Source organism: Lactuca virosa, chromosome 8 (assembly GCF_052849685.1).
Source record: "Lactuca virosa cultivar CGN04683 chromosome 8, Lactuca_virosa_CGN04683_v6, whole genome shotgun sequence".
NCBI lineage: Eukaryota > Viridiplantae > Streptophyta > Magnoliopsida > Asterales > Asteraceae > Lactuca > Lactuca virosa.
Window position 1 is genome coordinate 304,726,187 of NC_136433.1, and position 24,263 is coordinate 304,750,449.

At 37.3% G+C, this 24,263-nt stretch overlaps 2 protein-coding genes across 2 annotated transcripts; both read left to right on the top strand.

The window, feature by feature from the left end:
- The first annotated feature begins 753 nt into the window (after positions 1-753).
- On the top strand, positions 754-1,823 carry LOC145131674 (uncharacterized). Its single transcript, XM_079066331.1, has 3 exons — positions 754-1,037; positions 1,352-1,442; positions 1,524-1,823. The coding sequence occupies exons 1-3, from the start codon at positions 754-756 to the stop codon at positions 1,821-1,823; spliced, it is 675 nt and encodes a 224-aa protein (XP_078922457.1).
- Positions 1,824-17,077: 15,254 nt separating this feature from the next.
- On the top strand, positions 17,078-21,904 carry LOC145133790 (mitogen-activated protein kinase 9-like). The gene is made up of 11 exons (XM_079068751.1): positions 17,078-17,627; positions 18,172-18,574; positions 18,709-18,836; positions 19,023-19,082; positions 19,394-19,543; positions 19,628-19,783; positions 19,862-19,999; positions 20,332-20,405; positions 20,780-20,890; positions 21,078-21,321; positions 21,605-21,904. The coding sequence occupies exons 1-11, from the start codon at positions 17,364-17,366 to the stop codon at positions 21,674-21,676; spliced, it is 1,800 nt and encodes a 599-aa protein (XP_078924877.1). The 5' UTR covers positions 17,078-17,363; the 3' UTR covers positions 21,677-21,904.
- Positions 21,905-24,263: the final 2,359 nt, after the last annotated feature.

A 24,263-nucleotide genomic window follows, 5' to 3' on the forward strand; every position in this document is an offset into this window, starting at 1 on the left:
GATAACAAATGGAGAATTTTCAATTCGCAAGGTCGCATATATGGAAGGCCTGCAACACAACCTCATAAGTGTTTCGCAGCTAGTAGTATGTACGGGATTAAAAGTTTCGTTTGACGATGAAGGATCAAAGATTATCGAAAATGAGACCAAAATTGTACTCCTTAAGTCAAAGTGCAAAGGCGAAATGTATCCGCTCAATCTGAACCCCATCAAAGGGAAGCCTGCCATCTGCTTACCTACGAAAGCTTCTACAGATGATAGTTAGCTATGGCACAGAAGACTCTCGCATCTCAATTTCAAAGACATCAACAAACTTGTTCTTGGTGATCATGTGCGAGGGCTTCCACTACTGAAGTTTGATAAAGAACATCTGTGTGCAGCCTGGGAAATGGGGAAGTAGAGCAGGAGGAGTCATCCAACAATTGCGAATACGAAAGTCATAGAACCACTTGACCTCTTGCATATAGACCTTTGTGGTCCTTCTGCAATTGAAAGCATTGGTGGCAACACATATATTATTGTAATTGTTCATGATTTTTCTAGATTTACATGGGTGCATTTTCTTAAGCATAAGTCAGAAGCCACTCCTACATTCAAGAATTTCATAAAGCAGATTGAAATACAACTGCGAAAGCTGGTTCGTAACATTCACAACGACAACAATCTGGAATTCAAAAACCAAGAGTTTGAAGAAATTTCTCACTGTGAAAGGAGTAACTCACAACTTTTCAGCTCCTTATACTCCTCAACAAAATGGGGTCATTGGAAGGCGAAACTGCTCGTTGTGCGAAGCTGCGAGAACCATGCTATTATTCGCAAATCTATCGCTTTACTTCTGGGCGGATGCTATTGGAACAACCTGCTATACCCAAAATCGCTCAATCCTCAGTAAGCGATTCTACTCCCTATGAGATAATCAATAATCGAAAACCTAATGTCAAGTTTTTCCATTTCTTTGGTTCTAGGTGTTTTATCTTCAATTCTAAGGAGCAAAGGAACAAATTAGATGTGAAGGCTGATGAAGGTATTTTCTTGGGGTATTCTCTGACTTCTAAGGCATATAGGGTTCTCAACAAAAAGTCCAAAAGGCTATAAGAAACCTACTATGTCACATTCGATGACAATTATTCGAAGAAGTTTAAGAAGAATGACAATCAATCAAAAGAGATCTTTCCAAAGTCGAATCCTTCTACGATTCCCCTCTCCAATCTCTACGAGGAGTTCATGAACTTATTCGACGAGCCAGAAAAGGCCATTTCCTCTTAATCCAAAGTCGTAGACAACAAAGAAGGCGAACTGAAGAAAATCATTGAAAACCTAATGTCAAGTTTTTCCATTTCTTTGGTTCTAGGTGTTTTATCTTCAATTCTAAGGAGCAAAGGAACAAATTAGATGTGAAGGCTGATGAAGGTATTTTCTTGGGGTATTCTCTGACTTCTAAGGCATATAGGGTTCTCAACAAAAAGTCCAAAAAGCTATAAGAAACCTACTATGTCACATTCGATGACAATTATTCGAAGAAGTTTCAGAAGAATGACAATCAATCAAAAGAGATCTTTCCAAAGCCGAATCCTTCTACGATTCCCCTCTCCAATCTCTACGAGGAGTTCATAAACTTATTCGACGAGCCAGAAAAGGCCATCTCCTCTGAATCCAAAGTCGTAGACAACAAAGAAGACGAACTGAAGAAAATCATTGATGAAGATGCGAAAGATATGCAACACGAACACCCTACTCCAAAAGACACTGAAAATTCGTCTCAATCACAAGATACGAATGCTACACCGCATGGGGGAAGGTTCTACATCGTCCTCCACACCTGATTCACCTTTGCTGAGGGAGCATTCAACTCCTCCAGAGACCCACGAAAATCCTATCCAGGGGGAGAATCCTATTTCGAATGAAGAAGTAGAATATACATCATTCGAGGGGGAGAATGAAAATACGAATGATGATAATGATGATTCGGATGCGCAGTCAGAATTTGAAGAAGTGAACGTTGAATTGGATCCAACATATGATCCAAATTACCCTCCATTGACTAAATGGACCAGAGATCATCCAAAAACTCAAGTGATAGGAGATTCGTCTTCAGGAGTTCTTACGAGAGCACAACAACAGGCGAAACGAACTGCATTGTTCTCTAAAGTGGAATATTGCATGTTCAATTCGTTTATCTCCAAAATCGAACCTAAAAATGTTCAAATTGCTCTTGATCACTCTGATTGGATGCAAGCAATGCAGGAGGAGCTCAATGAATTTGAACGAAACAAGGTCTGGAGACTTATTCCCACTCCAGAGGATGCATCTGTTGTTGGTCTAAAATGGGTATTTCGTAACAAGGTGGACAAAGAAGGAAATGTGATAAGAAACAAGGCGCGACTCGAACTTAAGGGATATTGTCAGGAAGAAGGAATTGACTATGAAGAAACCTTCGCACCCGTTGCAAGGTTGGAATCTGTTCGCATCTTTCTGGCATACGCAACACATAAGAACTTTGAAGTATATCAGATGGATGTCAAGTGTGCCTTCCTGAACGGGGAACTAGAAGAAACAGTGTATGTGGAACAACCCCCATGGTTCATAAGGGAAAAGTATATGAACCACTGTTACATTCTGGACAAGGCAGTTTACGGTCTTAAGCAAGCTCCAAGAGCCTGGTACGAAACTCTTACTTGCTTTTTAAAACAAGCTAAATTTAAAAAAGGATTGGTCGACCCAACCTTATTTCACAAGAAAGACGGTGACCACTTGATGATCGTCCAAATTTACGTTGATGACATCATCTTCGGATCAACTAACCCTAGCTTAACTGCTGAGTTCCGAAAGTTGATGGAAACTAAGTTTGAGATGAGCTCTATGGGTCCGATTAACTTTTTCCTTGGTTTGAATAAAAGACAGAGTCAGGAAGGTATCTTTATAAATCAGGAGGCTTATAAAAAGACTTTACTTTCTAAGTTTGGAATGGTGGGAGATTCGAAGGTGAAGGTTCCATTGGTGTTCGGAACGAAACTAACACCGTCTCTGGACAAGCCAGCTGCTGATATGACACGCTATCGTCAAATGATAGGTTCATTGATGTATCTTACTTCTAGTCATCCAGATATCATGTTTTCTGTTTGCTATTGTGCTAGGTTTCAAGCGAATCCTCGCGAACCCCACATGACTGCTGTCAAGAACATCCTCAGGTATCTCAAGCGAACATCCTCACTAGGAATATGGTACCCTTCAAGTTCAGGTTTCTCTGTGCAAGCATTTTCAGATGCAGATCTAGGAGGTTGCAGTTTAGATCGAAAGAGTACAACGGGAGGATGCCAATTTCTTGATGGAAAACTCGTAAGTTGGCAATCTAAAAATCAAACTTGCGTCTCCCTATCCACTGCTGAAGCAGAGTACATAGCCGCTGCCTCTTGTACTTCATAAGTAATTTGGATTCAAAGTCAGCTTCGTGATTATGGCATAAATATGAAGCGAATCCCTTTGTATTGCAGTGCCATTTGCATTTGTCATAACCCAATGCAACATTCAAAGACCAAACACAACGCACTGAGGTATCACTTCATCAAAAATCATGTGGAAGATGGAAATGTCGAGATACACTTTGTTAGATCCACTGATCAGCTAGCCGACATCTTCACGAAAGCCTTGCCTGAGCAAACCTTCAATCGCATTCTTCAAGGCTTAGGAATGATAGAGACTGAATCTGTTTCGAAACCACCTTCACATTCATAAGATTTTGATAGACCTGCGAATTGGTGCGAACGTTCGTAGTAATTCGCAAACAACTGTTCATCCGCGAACGGTCGCAGTAACTCGTAGTCAACTGTTCACGTTGTGAACCGGTGCAAATGTTCGTGGTGACTCGTAGTCCACTGTTCATTCGTGGTTAGGAACTTCATGTATCCTTTGTACATTTTCTTTATTTCTTCTTACTATTTTCTGTTTTTATTTCTTTTTCAGAAAATCAAAAATCCAAACAAATTTTATTCTGCTTTTATTTCCTTTTCAGAATATTAAAAATCCAAAAATATTTGATCTCTTTCTATTTTTATTTCTTTTTCAGAAAAACAAAAATACAAAAATACTTTCTTTATTTTCACTATTTCTTTTCAAAAATGATCAAAAATACCAAAAATATTGGATAACTGAGCAGATTTCAAGGCAAATATCTTGGTAATCTCAATTACGAATGATGGGGCAGGTATAAATTTTCTAATATATGCACTAGTTAAGTGTCCCTAGAAGCATGCTGCTACATGTAGTCTGAAGCCTCGAAAACTCTATGTTGAAGCCTTAATGAATCGATAACACCAATCGTTTCTTCCCAATTAGGTTGTTCATTCACATTAGTCATGAGCTACCTTACTCTTCTCGTATTGAGTTAAGAGTTGACTGCTTGGTCACTTTCGCATAGCAGAGGTACACTATTTCTTGGAACCACCTCTTACCATTTCTCCATCACTTTCATATTCATAAATGTAACCCTTGAGACTCTTAAACATTACCATTGAGGTTTATGGTTACAAAAAATTTTGTGTTTATGATCTTAAATTCGTCATTACCACGAACTGAGTGAAACCCAAAAATCCAACACACATTTACGAATTGACGGTGAATGTTTTAACTGTTCTAGCTTATTCACCATGGAATTAACGAATGTCAACCTTCGTGGTCAGTACCATGAAATATCTTTTTATTCTTGTGTGATCTCAATGGGACGTTCTAGTCCTAAGATGTTTCTTCCCAATAGATCCAGTTTTTTATTTTTTCCTTGAGATTTCTATACTTATCCTAGTCACTTAAAATAATTCAAAAGCATACTTGTTCTTATGGCTACAATGGTCAGACAAGTACTCCATCCAAACGTTCATACTTATGTCAAGTTTTGCAGTTTGGTTGAAGATAAAGCCACCCTTTAAGCTTAATGAAAAGAAGCCTTTCACTGTTTCTCAATAAACAGATGATCGTAATTCAACGGGAAACCACACAGACACTTCAAAGTCTCTCTTGATTGCGAAGGAAGAGATCGTTGCCCAGGATCTATCTGCTTCTTGTCTTAATAGACATCACTAGCATCCCTCAGTATATTGTTGATTTATTTCCTTATCTTTGGCACACTCTCGCACGAAGATCCTTGTGATTTTCCAAAGTCTGGTTCGTGGTACTCATAACTACTTTCAGTTTCCAAGGATCATTGATGGCTATTAATTGCGAAAGTTTATAACTGAATCAACTGCGAAAAGGCGTAACTGAAACAACACTTTAAGGATAAAATTTGGGCGCGTGAATTTGAATGGACTCTGATTTGACACTGCCTGACGCACGTTACAGCTGTATTTCATGCCTTTATAGGCGACTTTTCAGTAATCGATGCAACCAATCGCCGAATTTCTCTCTCTTACTATACGGTATATAAAGTTTTTGATGATTCGATAATTATTTACCACTGTCAAAAGTATTCAAAACTCTCCCGGCGAAAAATCTCTCTACTGTTCATCTTCTTCCTTAAGCTTCCATGGCTGCTTCTTCAGAGACACCCTCAGTTGCAGAACAGATGACCCAATCATTGATCCTTAACCTCAAGGCAAATCAAAACATGATTCTTGATCTTTACCCATCAAAATACGACGATTTTCTTCAACCGATTGTCGAGTGCCTGAGGTACTCTCCTCTGGTCATCGCTCTAACGAAGTCGGAGATTGTTCCCCTGGTTCATTTGTCAAAAGCTTATTCGACTGCCAGTTTTCAAAAGGGAAAGGAGTTGATTACATTCGAAATCTTCAACTAGAAAACCCAAATTACCAAATCGAGGTTCTGTGACCTCCTAGGGCTTCGTCAGGGTCGTGACCTGGTTGACTCTGATACCATCTCCAACTCTGCCGTCTTGGATATGTTCTACCAGATGGGATACAAGGAAGTATTAACTGCAGTTTCAAAGTTCAAGAAGCCCAATTTGCCGCCGATGTGGAATAGACTGTTCACCCTTTTATTCAAAAGCTTCTCAGAAAGGGTCATTGGGTCTGACTGTGCGAGCAAGTTATTTATGACGATGATGTACGACATCTACTCCGGCATCAATCTGGATTATGGTTTACTACTCTGGGCTCAATTGGTCCAAAGTACTCTCTCTACCACATGACACAATGAAATTTCCTATGCTCGTTTCTGGACCATCGTGGTTCAAAGGGCGATCAACAAGCTAAACATCCCCGTCCTCGAAGACTCCTGTATGGAAACAATCCAGATCTTCCACACCAATAACATCATTCTCACAAATAATTCAAAGTTCGACTTCATTGGTTCAATTCTGGAGTCTATGCTTCGTGATGTTCCGGGTGCGAGTGATACACTGCGAACCTATCGCAGTTTACCAGTCTCAGGTTTTCGCACTATAACTGATGAATTTCAACAGATCCTCGACGAGGTAGATAAACCAAAGAAAGGAGGGAAGAGACGAGTTGCGAAGGTTGGTCCATCTGAACCTGTCCAATAACCAAAGAAGGGCAGTAAACGAAAATCCAATTAAGGACCCTCCGAACCTCCTCGAGCTCCTAAAAAGAAGAAGGTCAAGAAAGTGGCTCGTAGACCGCGAACTCTCACTCCTAGTGATCACGACGATTCGCATTCACACACCGTTTCGGAGATTCCTATTCAGGAAGAGGTTCACAATGAAAATGATGCTGATGCTACATCTCATCCGAAGGATTCGGAGCCTACAACTACGAATCCTGAGGTAATTTTTGAAATTCATACTTCAGTTCCTATAACTGATGACTTCTTTGACCACTCTTCTCCTCCTCACTCCCAAATCACTACTTCGATACATATCACTATTTCCCCTTGTCCGCCTGTATCTACGGGGGTTTCGCAGACACAAACCTCTATCGCCCAATCAACTCCACTATTCATAAATTCAACAAAAACAACCCCCACTGGTGAACCTCTAGTTTTTGTCAACGCATCTGATGCGGGGGCAGGTGCTTCAGGTTTCACTTTTGGTAATTCTACTCCACCAATCTCACCACTTCGCCAGGATGACCCAAACATAATTTTTGGTGAAGACAAAAATAACTTTGGAGGCTTCACTTACATTCCCTTCAACATTAGGACTGAGAGTGATGATGATGCTCCAGTCACAAGAGGGAAACTCAAGGACATTAATGAGAAGCTGGATTCGCTGCTGTAATCTTCCAAAACCTCAACCAGCGATGATTATTCTCAGGCCACTGTCAAGTCTTTCCTTGAGACTCTCACCAAAAAACACTCCGCCAATCTTGAGAAGACGAATAAAGTTGTGGATGCTTCAACTTCAGTTTGCAAGGAAACGACCGAAAAAGTCGATAAACTAATTACTGATGCTCGCTCCTTCATATGCACTTTTCAGAGCTTTTTCGAGTCAAACACTGCGAAGGTGAACGAAGTCATTTCCAGTCTTGGATCTACTCTTCGTACAGAGAAGGCAAAGCTCGACGAAGTTCGCACTGGCCTCCAAGCTGACCACTCTGTGTTCAACTCCTCCATTTCATCAAAAAATTCAAAAGCTTCAAGATGACTTGGCCAAAGAAAGCAATCTTATGGATCAGCTCGCAGTAAAAACAAAAAACGAGAAGGTTCTCACTGTCAAGCTCGAGCATGCTGAGAAACAGATCATCAAACTCTTGTCCGAAAGGGCTGTTATAAAGAGTTGCGTTGCAGACGTGAGCGCCTTGCTTTCTGACATAACCGAGACTCATGACTCTATGATCACGATTACTGTCAAGAAGCATCTGTCTGAAAAGCTTCGCCCGGTGTTCGCTATGTGTTGAGTATTTGAGATATTGAAACTGATATGGCATATTTGGTTATTTAGGGAAGCCTTTTTAGGGTTAATCATTTTATGATTTCCTACGGTGCCTTTATAGTAGAAGTTCTTAATCGAGCTCTTCTAAGGCATTGGTTTTATATTAGGCATAGATTTTATATTTATGGCATATATTTATTGTTCCCTATAAATAATCATTAGGTTTACTTTTGGTGTAAGCTTTTTACCAGATTAGGGTTTTTCTCTGTACGTTCATCTCATAATCAATATATGAAAAACCTTTATCAGATTACTTACATATGATGGTGATTGATTCTTGATTGTTCTTGATATTCCGCATTCGTCATCTCGGATTTATTCCCAACAAGTGGTATCAGAGCGGGTTCTTGTAGATCTCAGCGATTTTTGCAAGAATCGATCTTGTTTATGGCGATATTTTATCATGAATCTCACCTTGTTCTTCAAGTTTTGTAAGTTTTCTGAAAAGAAAAAGTCTTTACCTCATTTTTATTGAAAAATCTTGTTCAGATATGTTATCTTTTACTCATTATTTCATCTGATTTGTTCTTGAATCGTGTTCTGGAAGAGAGTTAGAAGAAAATTTTCGTGTTTAATTGAATTTTCGTGTTCAGATCTGTTTTCTCTCACTAAAAACCCTTTCAGATCTGTTTTTCTCTCTCTAGAATCTTTATCAGATCTATTTTCTCTCTCTTCAAGTTCTATCATTTGTTGAAGATCTAATGGATCTTTTATTCTGTAACTCCATTTTAAAACTTGGATTAAAGGTCACTAAACCAATCTATGGTGTAAACAAATCAACTTTGTTTCATGTTCTTGGTGATTATAAGTTGAGGAATGTTACTGAGTTATATAATTCTTTTGTTGATAAGAAAATAAATCAATACTCACGGGATAATGAACGTGAATTGCGAGAGAATGACAGAATAGTAGAATAATTTCGTATTATATATGAACATTTAGATCGGGAACATAAACAGATGTTGAAGATGAAAAGAGCTGAAAAAGAAAAAGAAGAAGTTCATGTTGTTCTTCAAGTTTCTGAAGAAAAAGTGACTCCAGATGTTCTTGTTGAGGGGGAGTCAAGTGTTTCAAGTTTTTCAGAAGCTTCACAATCCGAATTTAGTTGTTCTGGAGATGAATCTCAAAACAAATCTTTGGAAATCGTGAAAGTAAAGACATTTTGTTCTATTGGAACAACAACAGATGATTTATTGTGTTCTGATGATGTCTTTGAAGGATTGGTTCCCTACAGAAAGCCAATAATTAAAGATGTTTAGATTTATCAAACTCCTAAGGATTGTGTTCAAAAGTCTTTAAATGTTCAGATTCAGAAAGAAGAAAAAGTTGTTCAGATCCGAAAATTGTTTCTGAAGCCTAGAAATAAGAAAAGGAAGAAGAAGAGAAAGAACAAGAGTAAAACAAAGAAGGTTTGGATGCCCAAGGTACAAGTGCCCAATGCTTGTGAAAAAGTTGAAAAAGTTGAAGTTAATAATGTTCAAAGAAAATTTCATGCAGGTGAATATGTTAAGAGTTGGAGAAAAGAGAAAATAGTGTTCGGTTGGTTTAATGAATTTTTTGGAAATTTTTGTTTTCCAACTAAGAAGCGAGTATTATGTTCAGAGGATGATAGATTTTCTTCAAATAAGTGGGTATGTAAGAAACCAACTTTAAAGTTGAACCTTAAATGGGTACCAAAAGTCCCATAAAAGTTTTGTCCTTTATTAAAAAAAAAACGAAAATGGGGACAAAATCTTGGTGAAATCTGGTGGATTTGGTTCAAAGATATGATATTGTGTTGAAGAAATCAAATTTATTGTTTTTTGTGTTGGAATTGACAAAAGGCTGAAAAGGTTGAAAAAGGGGTGAAAAGTGTCATTTTTCTGCAAAAAGAAAGCTGCCTTCTGACACTTTTCTGCTTAAAGGGTACAAACCGTCAGTTTACTGTAACAGGAGGGGTTGCTTTTGGATTAATTGTCAATAGAGGTTTCGGTTCATTACTATGAAGATATAAAGGGCTGAATGTGTTACTTTGTTGTTTCTCTAGGGGCGAAATTCGTAACTTTGTTATACAATTTCAATTTTACAGTTGAATACTGCTGTCGCTATTCGTTCCAATTTGAAGTTTTGATTCTCAATCAACAATTAGAAGCGAAAGTCTCAACCACAAACGAAACTCAAGATTAAGAACCGAACCTTACTCTAAGAAAAGAACTCACAAGCAAACAAGCCAAACTTAAGATCAAAAGCGAAAGCTCGTTTCTCAGGAAGGAAAGTAATGAAGCGAACGTAGAGAAGCGAAAGTGAAGAAGCGCACTTGCAAAAATTGGAAGCGAAATAGACCGAACGTTTGGTCTATTTCGCTTTGGGTATGTATTTGAAGCGAGCCTCATGAATAAGAACCGAACTCACAAGAACCGAACCCGAATCTACTGTTCATAGGCGAACGTTCGGTTGCATTCGGTTTGGGTATGAAACTGAAGCGAATCTGCAATTCGCTTTCGGTCCTTGATTAGCTTTAGGAGCGAGAGTCACAGAGAGTCACAGTCGGCGTTGCAGGTCCCAATCGATTGGCAAATGGGTGTCGGAACTTTTGTGTATCGGCATCATCTGTAAAAGAAGATTCGCAAACGAACTCGTAGCAATCGGAATTCATCAAGATCACAAAGTCATTCGGTTCTTGGCTGTTAAAATCGGATCTTGCAGCTTCAAAATCAAAATCGAAAATCGATTCTTTTGTGTTAACAGGTTTCGAAATTGAGGAATATCAAAACCAAATTTGGAATTGTACAACGAAACTGAAATTGGAATGGGAGTTCAAATATTCATTGTTCAAAGGTTCGCCGTCCTAATTTGCAACTACAGGTTCGCGTCTTCTTACAATCGATTCAGAATCAGAAAAGCAAAAATCGAAATTGTTGTTTGGAATTTTGGCGATCGTAAGTTACTTGGAAATCCGAACTGAATGAAGATGTATTTCTATTTTGACTTTTCTAAGTCAAAGAACGTGATGATTCGTTTCTCAGTTTAAAAGGTGAAGAAGATGAATGTATTTTACAGTTTCGGTCCCCTAAGTTTGAGCAAATTGGCAGCTTTAATTTACTTTGACAAGTCAAAACTTGCGTTACTGATTCAACGAAGATGGTGGATTGAGTTTATTCTAAAGGGATTTATTTCATCAAATCTGACGGGTTTTGAAGATTGTTGGTGATTCTTCTTAACTTTCCGGATTCTCTCCATGGTATTTGTTGAAGATTCAAAGGGGAGTGATGATTATTCAAGGGGGAGTTCATATTTGGAAGATTATTTTTTTATTTCTCTCGATTTGAAGACCCCATGTGCTGATGAGTATCACAATTTAGGGGGAGAAATGCCAAGAAGATCGGAAATCGTGATCTTCATCAGTTTCAACATCTAGGGGGAAATTGTTGAGTATTTGAGATATTGAAACTGATATGGCATATTTGGTTATTTAGGGAAGCCTTTTTAGGGTTAATCATTTTATGATTTCTTACGGTGCCTTTATAGTAGAAGTTCTTAATCGAGCTCTTTTAAGGCATTGGTTTTATATTAGGCATATATTTTATATTTATGGCATATATTTATTGTTCCCTATAAATAATCATTAGGTTTACTTTTGGTGTAAGCTTTTTACCAGATTAGGGTTTTTCTCTGTACGTTCATCTCATAATCAATATATGAAAAACCTTTATCAGATTACTTGCATATGATGGTGATTGATTCTTGATTGTTCTTGATATTCCGTATTCGTCATCTCAGATTTATTCCCAACAACCGGTTCGAAAGTGTTTCGGAGTCGAGCACACTTCCGAAACAAGGGGAGAAAATGTGAAGCAATTCAAGAAAGAACCGAAGGGTAATGTAGCTTCGGATTCGAAAGGAATGGAAAAGCTCAATGATGAAAGGATCATTGATGATAGTGAAGAAGAAGAAATTGATGAGAACGAGTTAAAAAGAAGGAAGGCTCGTGAAGCTGAAATGGATGAGCCCAATCAGATTGTGAGAGAAGCAGAGGAAAAAGAAAGAACCGAACACGAAGCTCAAGTCACACTAGAAAGCCGAAAGCTTTTGTTTCCAGTATGGACTTTGGAGCGAATCATGAGCGAGGTTGTTGATATGCCAAGTCAGTATTGGTTAGAGCCAGTTGTGTCTTTTGATTTGCAAAATACACAAGATTCGCAACTGGATCTTCCAATCACTCTGAAAGCCTTCAGGTTTTATAGCTTTGTTAAAGTTGCGAATGTCCCTCCAGCAGACAGCGGTGTAGATCACTTACTCTTTTCCTTCTAATTGAAGCCCCAATATGAAACCTGGAGTGCAAATATGATAACCGTTGTGAAGGTTATAGGTACAATCGAAACTGATAGCTTCCCAAATGCTCGTTTTAAGGTTGCTAGAGGTTCTACGAGTTAGGTATGCGAATTCACTCTTGTTGATCTTCCCTACCTGAACCCGTACGACTGGATTATGCTGTTTAACTTGTTACTGAGAGACCCACAAAAGTACGAACCCATTGTTGCTCACCTCAAACAAATGTTAATATCATACATTCAAGAGGTTGGCAAAATGGATGTTGAAGTTGCTGCTTTACTGCGAAAGAAGCCATATGTGCTCCCCAAAGAAGATCCTGAAGGTTTTGATAAAATGAAGCTTGGGAAGATACGAAAGGACGGTTGGTGTGTGGCTTTTCAACTAAAAGAGCGAACAGATGCAGACTTTCACAAAGTTTGTTTCTTTCTCTTAGATAAACATCTTTTCTCCACAGCGTGCCTGGAGTATATTTTAGATTTCGTAGGCAAATACAGAGGGAACAGCAAAGCAGACAAGAAGTGCTTTTCGGATATGATCTTGTGGTACATCCAAGTTCGCAAAGCTCTGCTCAGCGTAATTCCGAAACTATTTGAAGTGCAGAAGCGGGCTCCACAGTGAAGGTCTCCTGCCCTAACTGACGTAAAGGGGGAGATTGTTGGGTATTTAGTACTGCATCATTATGGGCTTAATGTTTAGTATATTTTGTATCCGGGTTGGGCCTGTCCACTCATTATTTATTATTAGGGTTTAGCTATTTAAGGTGCATTCATGCACTAGATTTTAGTAATCGTCGTTTGGTCAATCTTGTAAACCCTACACGCCTTTACATCAGTAGTTCTTAATCGAGCTCTTCTAAGGCTGTGATAATAAATCATTCGACATATTTGATATTCATTTTGTGTTCTCAATTTGTTTACCTGTTTGAATCTATTCGATCTTTAAAGATTTATTCTCAACAATATTGTAAGCATTAATTGATCAAACATGGACATAAAGGAAGGTTTAGGGTTTATGCATTATATAAGACATGAAACCCTTTTTTCCTTCTAACCCTAATTTAAAGTTAACATTCTCTTCCATTTTCTTTCTCTTTTTTACGGCACAACTAATCTCACACAAAAACTTTCCTAGTTTGTTTGATGCACAATAAAAAAGAACTTGACGGTCTTCCTTATTCAAAGTCAATGGGTGCCATTCTGATAGAGGAACTCTCCTTTGGGTTCTCTTGATTCTTATTGATATCACAAAAGTTATTAATTATAACCTTATAGTGTAAATATGTTCTTATTAATTTTATAAACATTAGATCAAGTGGTTCAATTATAATGCTTTTGATAAGAATTGCTCTCATAGCTTCTTATTTGGTTATTCTCGAAAATTAGCATCATGATCCACCATCTGTCACCTTATCGTCTCCTTTTGCCCACCACTTCATTCATCATTGTGAATTGTCTTTGGGCCAAACGAGGAGTTGGGGTGTAGTGAAGTTACTGTAACGCCCTGTTTCGAGTCGTTTCATAATTTGGGGCCATGACCCGAAGATCAAGTATCATAAGTCCTCAGGCTTTGAGGAAAGAGAGGTTTAGACCCATTTGGAAGTGGGTAAAGTAAATCATGTGATCCAAGAGTTCGGTTTGTGCTTTGGAGCCCAAGGACATGATGGTAAAAGTGATGCTTCAGACCTTTTATTAAAATAATAATTTTAGTTTGAAGTGTTTTAAGTCAAAAGTAATTAGATAGGATTGTAGAGATCTTTAATACCTTTCCATGGATATAAAGATCGTCGAAAACGAAGTTGGAACGAGGAAGTTATGGCCTTCGGAAGTTAGCATGATTATGGGTTAGTCTAGTATGTTGGGCGTACATAGGTGTACGTTGGGCATACTAGACTAAGTGATCGCGGATGCTTAACCTGATACGCTGGGCATACTAGGAGTACGCCGGGCGTACGACCGCCAGGTGCAAACCTTAATTTAGGGTCTTGGACCCCATTTAATGACCTTAACTCATTTCCAACCCTCCTTATTTGAAAGGATTTTGATCCTTGGAGTGATTTTGGTGGATTTTTGGAGCATCTAGAAGAAGAATAAGCTTGGTGTAGGAGCATTGATCAAGTTGGAGCTTGTAGATCTAGAGTTTACCCACATTTCTCAGCTTCATTGAGGTATAAAGTTTTGACTAGGGATGTCAAAAACCCCCGTGGGACCCCGCTCCCGTGGGAACCCGATACCGTACGGGACTAAATTTAAAAAAAAACGGGAGCGGGAGTGGGGGCATATTTAAACCCCGTTTATTTTCGGGACTGGGGTCGGGAGTCGGTATTTCCGTCCCGTACTCCCGCGGAGGCCCCGGTTGTACATTTATGTAAAAAATATATATTTAATATAAAATACATATACAAAATAGATTTTCTAATTTTAGGTTTAGTGTAGGTTTCACTTTCCCGTTTCCAATTAATGAATGTTGAAGATGTAGCGAATTGATCATATATTTTTGGACATGTAAGTATTTTATATTTGTAATGTTGGAGTTGTCGTATTTTATATTTGTAAGATTGTTGGAATTGTCGTTTTGTAATGTTGGATTCGTAATGTTGGATTTTTAATTTTTTAGTTTCTAAAAGATTAGGTTTTAAGCTTTTAGAGTTATTAAAAATAGTTTTTTTTAGCCTAAAACAAAGCAGTTTTTTAGCAAAAAAAATCGAATTTTAAGCCTATAAACCGGGGGAACGGGGGCGGGACCGGGGGCGATGGAGGTAACCGGGGGCGGGACCGGGGGCTATGTAAACAGGGAATCCGGGGGCGGGGGCAATAATTGATTTCGGGAGCGGGGGCAGGGGCAGCTATTTCCGCTCCCGTTTGGTCCCGTTGACATCCCTAGTTTTGGCCTTTCTCATTCTATGCTTAGATCTAGATTTAGTGGAGTTTAGGTCACATTTTTGGTCCCTTGAGTTGTTCTTATGAGTATAAGCTACTCTAGGAATTTAGGATGTTAGATCTTAGTGTTTCTGAGGTTCCTTGTGCATAAAAATGGTAGCTTTATGGGTTTAACTCAACCATGCAATGGTTGATGTTCATTTCATGAGGATAAAGTGCTAAAGTTGGGTTTTAGGGCTTATTAAGCCATGCATAAGCTTAAAGCTTCCAACTTTATGGATTAAGGATTTGTTTTAGAATGGATCTGAAGTTTGGACAAGAAGGTCTTAAGGGATTAAGCCATCTAAGAAGGATTGGCTCATGGACAAGTACGCCAGGCGTACCTCCTTGTACGTTGCGCATACTGGGTTTGAGCCCCGTAAAATCCCTTTGGTCGCGAGCTGTACGCGGGGCGTACCCAAGTGGTACGCTGAGCGTACTCAACCAGGAGGCAATTGGGCTTTTCGATTTTGGGCCACTTTTGGACTCTAGAGTTTTAGGTTCTTGTTGGGCCACAAGTATTGTTGAGTTGGGCCATTGTTAGGCCTTGGGACTTTATGGAATTGGGCCCATATTGGGCCTTGAGTGCCTCTTGGATTCGGGCCATTATTGGGCTTTAAGTGCCATTGCGTTTGGCCTACGGTTAATTGGGCCAATCGAGGGGAAGAGTAAAATGGTCTTTTACCCTAGGAGTCGGGATTAGTAAATTAAAGTCCCGATTATGGTTTATGACCCAATTATTGATTATGGTTGTATTTGTTTGGTTAGCGTGGGGATTCTCCGGTCCAGTAGCCCGAGCATCTATTTGATTGTCAGCGGACTGAGGTGAGTTTTCTCACTATACTGTAGGAAACTTGGGATTGTATGTGCTTGTAGTCTTGTGACTCCTGCTGTATGTATTGTATGCATGTGTGCCTGTTTTCTATATGTATGTGGGGTGAAATAGACTTGGGGTGAAATAGACCCGGTACAGCTTTGTGCTGACATATGAGTTGAAATAGACTCGGGGGTCAAATAGACCCGGTACAACCTTGAGCTGACATATGCGTATGGTATGCGGTATTTTGGGAACTCACAATGCTTTGTGCTTACGGTTTTTATGGTTATGATTTCAGGTACTTCTGGTTCGAAAGGGAAGGGTTCGACTTGATTGCAACGCATTCACCCATGTTTCAGCACTTTGTGATTTTGGGATTGTACTCTGATAAGTATTTTACTTTGATATATACTTTTGTTGATTGGAAAGGATAAATGGTGTTTATGGTTGAATTAAAAATGAAATTTTATCTTATAATTTTCGGGACATTACAGTTACCAACGATGACTCCAACCACATGCCTAATCCACCATCGATACCACCCATTATATCAAATCTTGCTGAAAATCTAATCTCTATATGCTAGTGGATTTAAAATTAAGCTTCCTAACTACTCCTAATTTCACATATGTCTAAGACGAGACTTTAAACCATCGACCTCAAAGAGAAAGAAATGTTATGTGATAATATAATTATAAACTAATATATAATTGTCGCTTCACATCATGCCTTGAAAAACACTATGACTCGTAAAATTCGAAGCCATGACGATGCCACTATGCCCTTTTTAGAACTTTGAGCATAACCCTTTTGAATATTCGAACAACATTAGTTTTGAAAACGGTCAAACCAAAAAAAAAACACCAGATTTATAATAAATTGTTAATAAAAGATACACTGCATTGCTTGGTTGTATAACTTTTCTATTGCAATATTATCTTTGGAATATGTATTTTTACATGACATATTGTTATTTCTTAATAAAATTATATCGTTCAAAAACAATTGCAAAATATGAGTTGTTAAATATCTAAGAATGGCAAATTGTATAGAGCTGAAGGACTATTTTTGCAGTTCACCAAAAATCAAACTTTTTTTAATAGACACGAGAAGCGACAACAAATAAAAACCATATGACAAAATGAAGACAGCCAATAATGAACTATAAAATAAAGCACGACGAGTGGGCCCAACTGTGACCTATCGCCTTTCACATCTCACATCTTAGCTCTCTCACTTCTCACCTTTCTCCTCCATCTCCTCTCCTCTCCCCTTTCACGTAACGCGGCGACAGCTCTATTTTCCTATCTTCCTCCTCTCTTTCCTCATCAAAGTTCAAACAAACTCCATGGGAGACAACTGTATCTGTTGATTTATAAGAAACAGGGGATGCTGAGATCGATTGACTGTGAAACCAAAAGACGAATCGATAGTTTTTTGTCTTTGAAAAGTAGTAGACTTGTAGGTCTTTGCGGGTTTTATGGGGAGTGGAACATTTGTGGACGGGGTCCTTCGCTGGTTTCACCATCACAATCGTCGATCTTCTTCTGTTCCTAATCCTGATGGCCATGTGAATCTCGATTCTGAAACAAAATCATTACCCTCGTCGTCATCATCTTCGAATCAACTCACCATTACCGAAGACTTTGATTTTTCTGCACTTAAGGTTATTAGGGTTCCCAAACGCATCAGTTTTCCACCTGTTTTCCCCTCACCTTCCGCCCCCATGGATCATAACAGAAAGGTTTCTTTCTTTTCATCTCTCACGCTCTCCAGATCTTTTGTTATGAATATCAGTAATGAGTTTTGCTGCAATTAATTCATGTCAATTTGGATCCTTAACGTCGCTGTTTTCATGACGTCATAGATTTTTTGTAATTTGTACTCTGGGTTTTAAAGAACAAACCATATATAGCAAAATACACAAACTAACCATCAAACATGACGATAAATTGAATAAGTTGGTACCATTTGCTAATCTCTCAGATGATTGATTTTATTTGTCGTTTTTCTTGTTGTTTTTGTTGATAAGTTGATCCCTGTACTGACAGTTTTGTGGGAGTAAGTATGAGGACCAGTGGCTCCCACTGGTCACAAGAACAAGTATACTGTAATATAGTTGATTTGATTTTTTCCAACCAACCCCATTGTAGATGACGTTAATGTTGGCATAAAAACAGGGTTTCAACTGAATACAAAGTTTTGCCCTTTTGGCTGCATTAACAAGATGCATCTCTAGTTTGTTTCTGTTTTGTGGATTAAAGGTGTGTTTGTTATTGTTGACCCAGATTGAAGCAGAGTTCTTCACAGAGTATGGAGAGGCAAGTAGGTACCAAGTTCAAGAAGTTATTGGGAAAGGAAGTTATGGCGTTGTGGGGTCCGCTGTTGATACTCACACAGGCGAAAAGGTTGCAATCAAGAAGATCAATGATGTTTTTGAGCATGTTTCGGATGCCACTAGGATTCTTAGAGAAATTAAACTCCTTCGGTTGCTGAAGCATCCTGATATTGTAGAAATCAAGCATATAATGCTCCCTCCTTCTAGAAGAGAGTTTAAGGATATTTATGTAGTTTTTGAATTGATGGAATCTGACCTTCACCAAGTTATCAGGGCAAATGATGATCTAACTCCTGAACATTATCAGTTCTTCTTGTACCAACTTCTTCGTGGGTTAAAATATATTCATGCAGGTTGGTTTTTTTTTTTTATTTTTTATTTTTTATTATTATCTTGACAAGATATATGTTGTTGTGGACTGGTATTACAAGCCTGATACCTACAAATATACTTCATATATATGTTTGACTATTTGTCATTTGTGCAGCAAATGTGTTTCATCGAGATTTAAAACCCAAAAACATTCTTGCTAATTCTGACTGTAAATTGAAGATTTGTGATTTTGGGCTTGCTCGTGTGTCATTTAATGATGCACCATCAGCCATATTCTGGACGGTATGTTAAAACCTATGTGTATGCTATCCCATCCGATCAGTCACTTTTCTCATTTGTATTTTTATATAATATAAATATAACTACATTTGGTTTGTTGTTCAAAAATCAAAATATATGATTATGATTCATACGTTTGTATCTTCTTCTTATTTCAATATTTAATTTAATTTAATTTAATTGTTGCAGGATTACGTTGCAACTCGATGGTATCGTGCTCCTGAACTCTGTGGATCCTTTTTCTCAAAAGTACGACGCCTCCATTTTTTTTTTTTTTGATGTAGTCCAACTTTTTACCTTTTTAACAGTTTCTAAAACTGAAGTTACTTATTCACCCATTGTTGAAGCTGTTAAGAATTGTTGACACTGATTTCACCCTGAAACGAATTTACTAGTCGTTTCAAAAAACTGAATGTGGTTTTTCTTGACCTTATATTTATAATAAGGAAACAAGATTTATTTAATGTGTGTGTGAAAAGTAAAAACTACATAGGCACCTGCCCACTGTTTTTGTCTTTTAATTTTTAATTTTTTTTCATCAAGTGATGTCTTGTTTGCAGTATACTCCTGGCATTGATATTTGGGGCATTGGATGCATATTTGCTGAGATTCTTACAGGAAGACCATTATTTCCTGGAAAAAATGTAGTTCATCAGTTGGATCTCATGACTGATTTGCTTGGCACTCCTTCCTCTGAATCTATTGCAAGGGTTGGAAATTTTTTTTTTTTTTTTTTTTTTATCATTCAAAATGATGCTTCAAATGAGTTATATCTAATCTTTAAAAAAGTGCAGATTCGCAATGAAAAGGCAAGAAGGTATCTTAGTAATATGCGCAAGAAAGCGCCTGTTCCATTTACACACAAGTTTCCTAATGTGGATCCTTTGGCCCTTCGCCTATTGGAACGCCTGCTTTCTTTTGATCCAAAGGATCGCCCATCAGCTGAAGATGTACGTATGATTTTAATTCTATAAAGATGACAATTGACAAGAATTGGGATTGATTTTGGCATTGGGTCCTTTTTGCAGGCACTGGCGGATCCCTACTTTCAAGGGTTGGCGAATGTGGAGAGAGAACCTTCAACTCATGCCATATCAAAGATGGAGTTTGAGTTTGAGAGGAGGAAATTGGGAAAAGATGATGTTAGAGAGCTCATCTATCGAGAGGTTTGGTTTGGTTGCAACTTTTTTTTTTGATACATCATTTTGAAGTTAAATTTTTATATCATCAACCAAATTATGCACATGGGACGAGCTTTCTAGTACTGTTTTCCTTTCACACAAAATAGAGATTGAGAGCAAATCTTAGTCTCACCTTTTCAAGTGAGACAAAAAAATTTGCAATTTTTGTCGGTACAAGGCCTTCCTGTTATCTTTTGTAACAAATTAGTAATGATAATATTTGGTAGATAAATTAATTTTTGCCAGATTAGAAAAGGATAGTTTTGCAATCTTCATATGAAAAAAACTTAAGGTTGTCTTCTTTGTAATTGTATCAGATTTTAGAGTATCATCCTCAGATGCTTCAGGAATATTTACGTGGTGGAGAACAAACTAGCTTCATGTACCCAAGGTCATATGCTTTCTGGGCCCACTTGACAAGTTGTACTACTTACTGTATTTGACTTTGACGTGTCAACGAGACAATAGTTAAAGTTTTGATAACAGTTGAAATGCCCTCGATTTCTAGGTCTATTTCAATGAAGAGGAATAGAGGATGAGATAGGCATTGATTTGATTGATGTCTTTTGCTCGAGAGCCAGCCAGCCAGCCCATATTGTTTTAAGTTTTTGGGTGGGAGACAAAAAAAATTACAATGACATACATGGTTCTGAGTCCCAAGTCCCAGTCCAATGCTTTAATCCATCTGAAAAGATTATTTTTATGCATAAATAACATTTGCCATTTTAATTTCTCACCCATGTTTGTAATTTACAAATACAATAGTGGCGTTGATCGGTTTAAACGACAATTCGCACATCTAGAGGAGCATTATGGTAAAAAAGGTGAGAAAAGCTCGACTCCTCCACTGCAAAGACAGCATGCCTCACTCCCTAGGTAAGTTTCTACTTTCTACTCTACATGATCAGCAAATTTAATACGCAATAAGTTTTATACAGTAACAGACAGTATGTATGTATTAGGTACATTCTTTGTGCCTGTGCATGATTCATACAGCAGTCAATATGTATCAGGCACATTGTGTATTGGAAATTTAATATTATATGTTTATTTTTCTCTTCAGGGAAAGGGTTCCTGCACCCAAGCCAGAAACAGAAACAGAAACAGAAACAGAAACATCTGATGATACTGAAAAGCGGAATGCAGCAGCTTCTGTTGTTGCTACAAAACTTGACAGCCCTACAGGAGGATCAGACAATGCAGCAGCAGATGAACAAAAGGGAAACATGAGCGCTCGCAGCTTGATGAAGAGTGCCAGTATCAGTGCCTCCAAATGCATAGGTGTCCAGGGAACAAGAGATCCCCAGGTAACTTTCAACCCATTCACTTCTAAATATCATTCTACAACTTTATATTTTTTTTAACCATGACAAGTCAATTTTTTTACATAACATGTTACTTCCTTGACCAACTTAACTTACTATTATTTATTTTATTATTATTTTTTTATTACATGTCTATCATTTTTTATTCGCAACACAATGGACTTTACCCATTTATAGCATTCTACTTCAACTATTTTTTTTCCACATTAGGATATTATGTTGCTATTTTCTGTACTTTGTATGAACTATTAAAATGGTGGTGCAGGAAGAAGGTACAGCTGAACACCAAGAGGAGATTGATGGGTTAACACAAAAGCTTGCTGTTCTAAAAGCATGAGGATGTTTTAGAAAAAGCTACTCTATTTTTAGTCTTCGTGTTTTGAGATTAGCTTCTTACACGGGTAGGATTCTGAGGGTGTTGATATTCTGTTAATTAATACAATGTTTAAGTTACCAAGTATAAAACTACAAAGATTCATGACTTCAGATGTTTTTGTCCTTCAACTATTCTTAAGGTTATTGTAATTCTTTTTTTTTTTTAATTTAATTGGCTATTAAATTTCTAGTGCTTCTCCACTAGTCTAGTATAAGTCAGGTGAGGTGTCCTGTAATGTACATATTTGTGTCAGGCTAATTTGATTCCGAATATGATGAATGCCAGTGGTCAAGGGGGTTGTGCCTCTTAGACCGGAGGGAGTGGTCTTATTAACTTATTACCATTCCTTTTTGTTTCACATTAGCGTCATCTCAATTTTGCCATGTTTATTTTTGCCACACACTAGGAATGGTAACCATGACATGCATTAAATAATTTTTTTTAAATAATTAAGTTTAAATAATAACCTTATTTTTTATTAGTTTAAATTAAAACTACATAACATGAAATTATAAACCTAATTTAATATATATATATATATATATATATATATATATATATATATATATATATATATATATATATATATAGAGAGAGAGAGAGAGAGAGATATGTTCAAATGTTTCCAACAAATATTGTGTGCCTAAATGCACAAATGAAAATTTAAGAAATAATAAATAATTAAATAAATCATTAAAGGGTATTTTGGACCTTTTGTACTTTTAATTAAGGAAATCATTTAATTGAAATCCTACAATTATGAAAATAAAGTAAATATATTTGACCTAGTCCTTCACCTTCGTTTCCTGCATCATTTTCGTCTGCTGTCATCGATCTAAACCATTTTAATCAGCCTTCATCTTCCAGAACATCTTTCCCCTTAAACCCGACAGGAAAACAAGTGGGGGATGAGAGAACTTGGTGGTGGTCGATGATTCTATGGGTGTTTGGTTGTTGATTTACAGAAAGAACGAGGGAGGAAGGATTTGCAGCCATTAACGTGGGTGGTGACAAACAGCATCTCCGATGAGGGTGGTTTGGCAGCGAGGATCGACGGGAAGTAAGGGAAGGGTCTCCGGTCTTTGACTGGCCGCAGGAGGTGTTATCATTCGTCGATCAAGGGGTGTTTGGCTGGTTTACTGGTCGTCGATCATCAATCAGGTAAAAAAATTCTTTTTTTTTATTTGGTGTTTAATAGAAATCATTGGGGTGTTTGAGTTTTCCTGGAAAATCGATATAATGAAGGGGATATGGGTTTGAGTTTTGAAAGAAATCCATGGGTATTTGGATTGGGTGTTTGAGCTTTGGTGTTTTGACAGTGAAAATGAAGGAGAAGCAATGAAGGTTTGATGCCCCATTTTCTTGATTGATTTGTCAAGAACAACACCGTGTTCTTGACTGGAACATGATACTCAGAAGAAGAAATAAGGAAACTGGATGTTGCTTCTTTGGTGATTCATTGACTGTCAATCAAAAGGAAACATATGTTGAAACAGAATAAAAGTTAATTTAAAACTCAATCAGGTATCTTATTTTCTTTATTGATTACAATATTCTATTATCTGAGATTTGATCAGTGTGCTTCGATTTTAGTGCAATTGGATGGTTGTGTTAGGACCAAATTAACGGTTGCCCTAAAAGTGTTTGATGAAATGCCAAAGAGAAATATTACCATATTGATCGCTCAACATGTCATGGCCTCAAATTGTATTCATGGTTAGTGATTGAATTTTTATCGAATGTTTATCGATTCTGCATATCATCTCCATTGTTCTACTGATTTATGCATTTTTCACTTTGATATTTTTCCAATAGAATGCATACGGTAATTGAATCTTGAATTCCAATTCTATCGGAATGGAATCACGAATTCCATTTCTGTTGGAATGGAATATGAATATTTTTTATAGTTTTTATTCTCTTAGAAACCGAACACAGGAGGTATACCCTCCTGTGTAACTCATTTACTTTGCAAACTTTATTAATTAAAATGAACCCTCATCTATGAACTTTTCATCCAATTGCTTTTTGATTTTAATTTTGAATCACGAATTCCAATTCTGTTGGAATGGAATATGGATTAATTGTTTTATTCTATTTAATGCACTAAAATTTTTAATATTTTGAAAGTTGATTATGTTTTCCTTGTGAATTTAGGTTTTGAAGATGTTGCCATTAATGTGGAAAATGAAGAAAACATGGAGAACAATATTTGTATTCTAACAGAATTTATTCTGTCAGAATTTATAAATTGTTTCTTAACAATAATATTCTTTCGGAATAGAGTAGTGTTTTTGTTAGATTTTGATGTTTTTTTTAACCATTTTTAGTTTTAATCTTTAAGAATAAATGTAATCGTTAAACCATTATTAGTCATAATTTTTTTAGAATGATTGTAATAATTGTTTATAGTCTTTTTCTTTATTGATGAATGTAAATAGTGATTCTTAAAGAATAAAATCCGTATTCTGTAGAAAATGTTATTCTTGATAATATGTTGTATAATTCTTTAAGCATGTTTAATATAAAAAGTATATTGAATTAAACA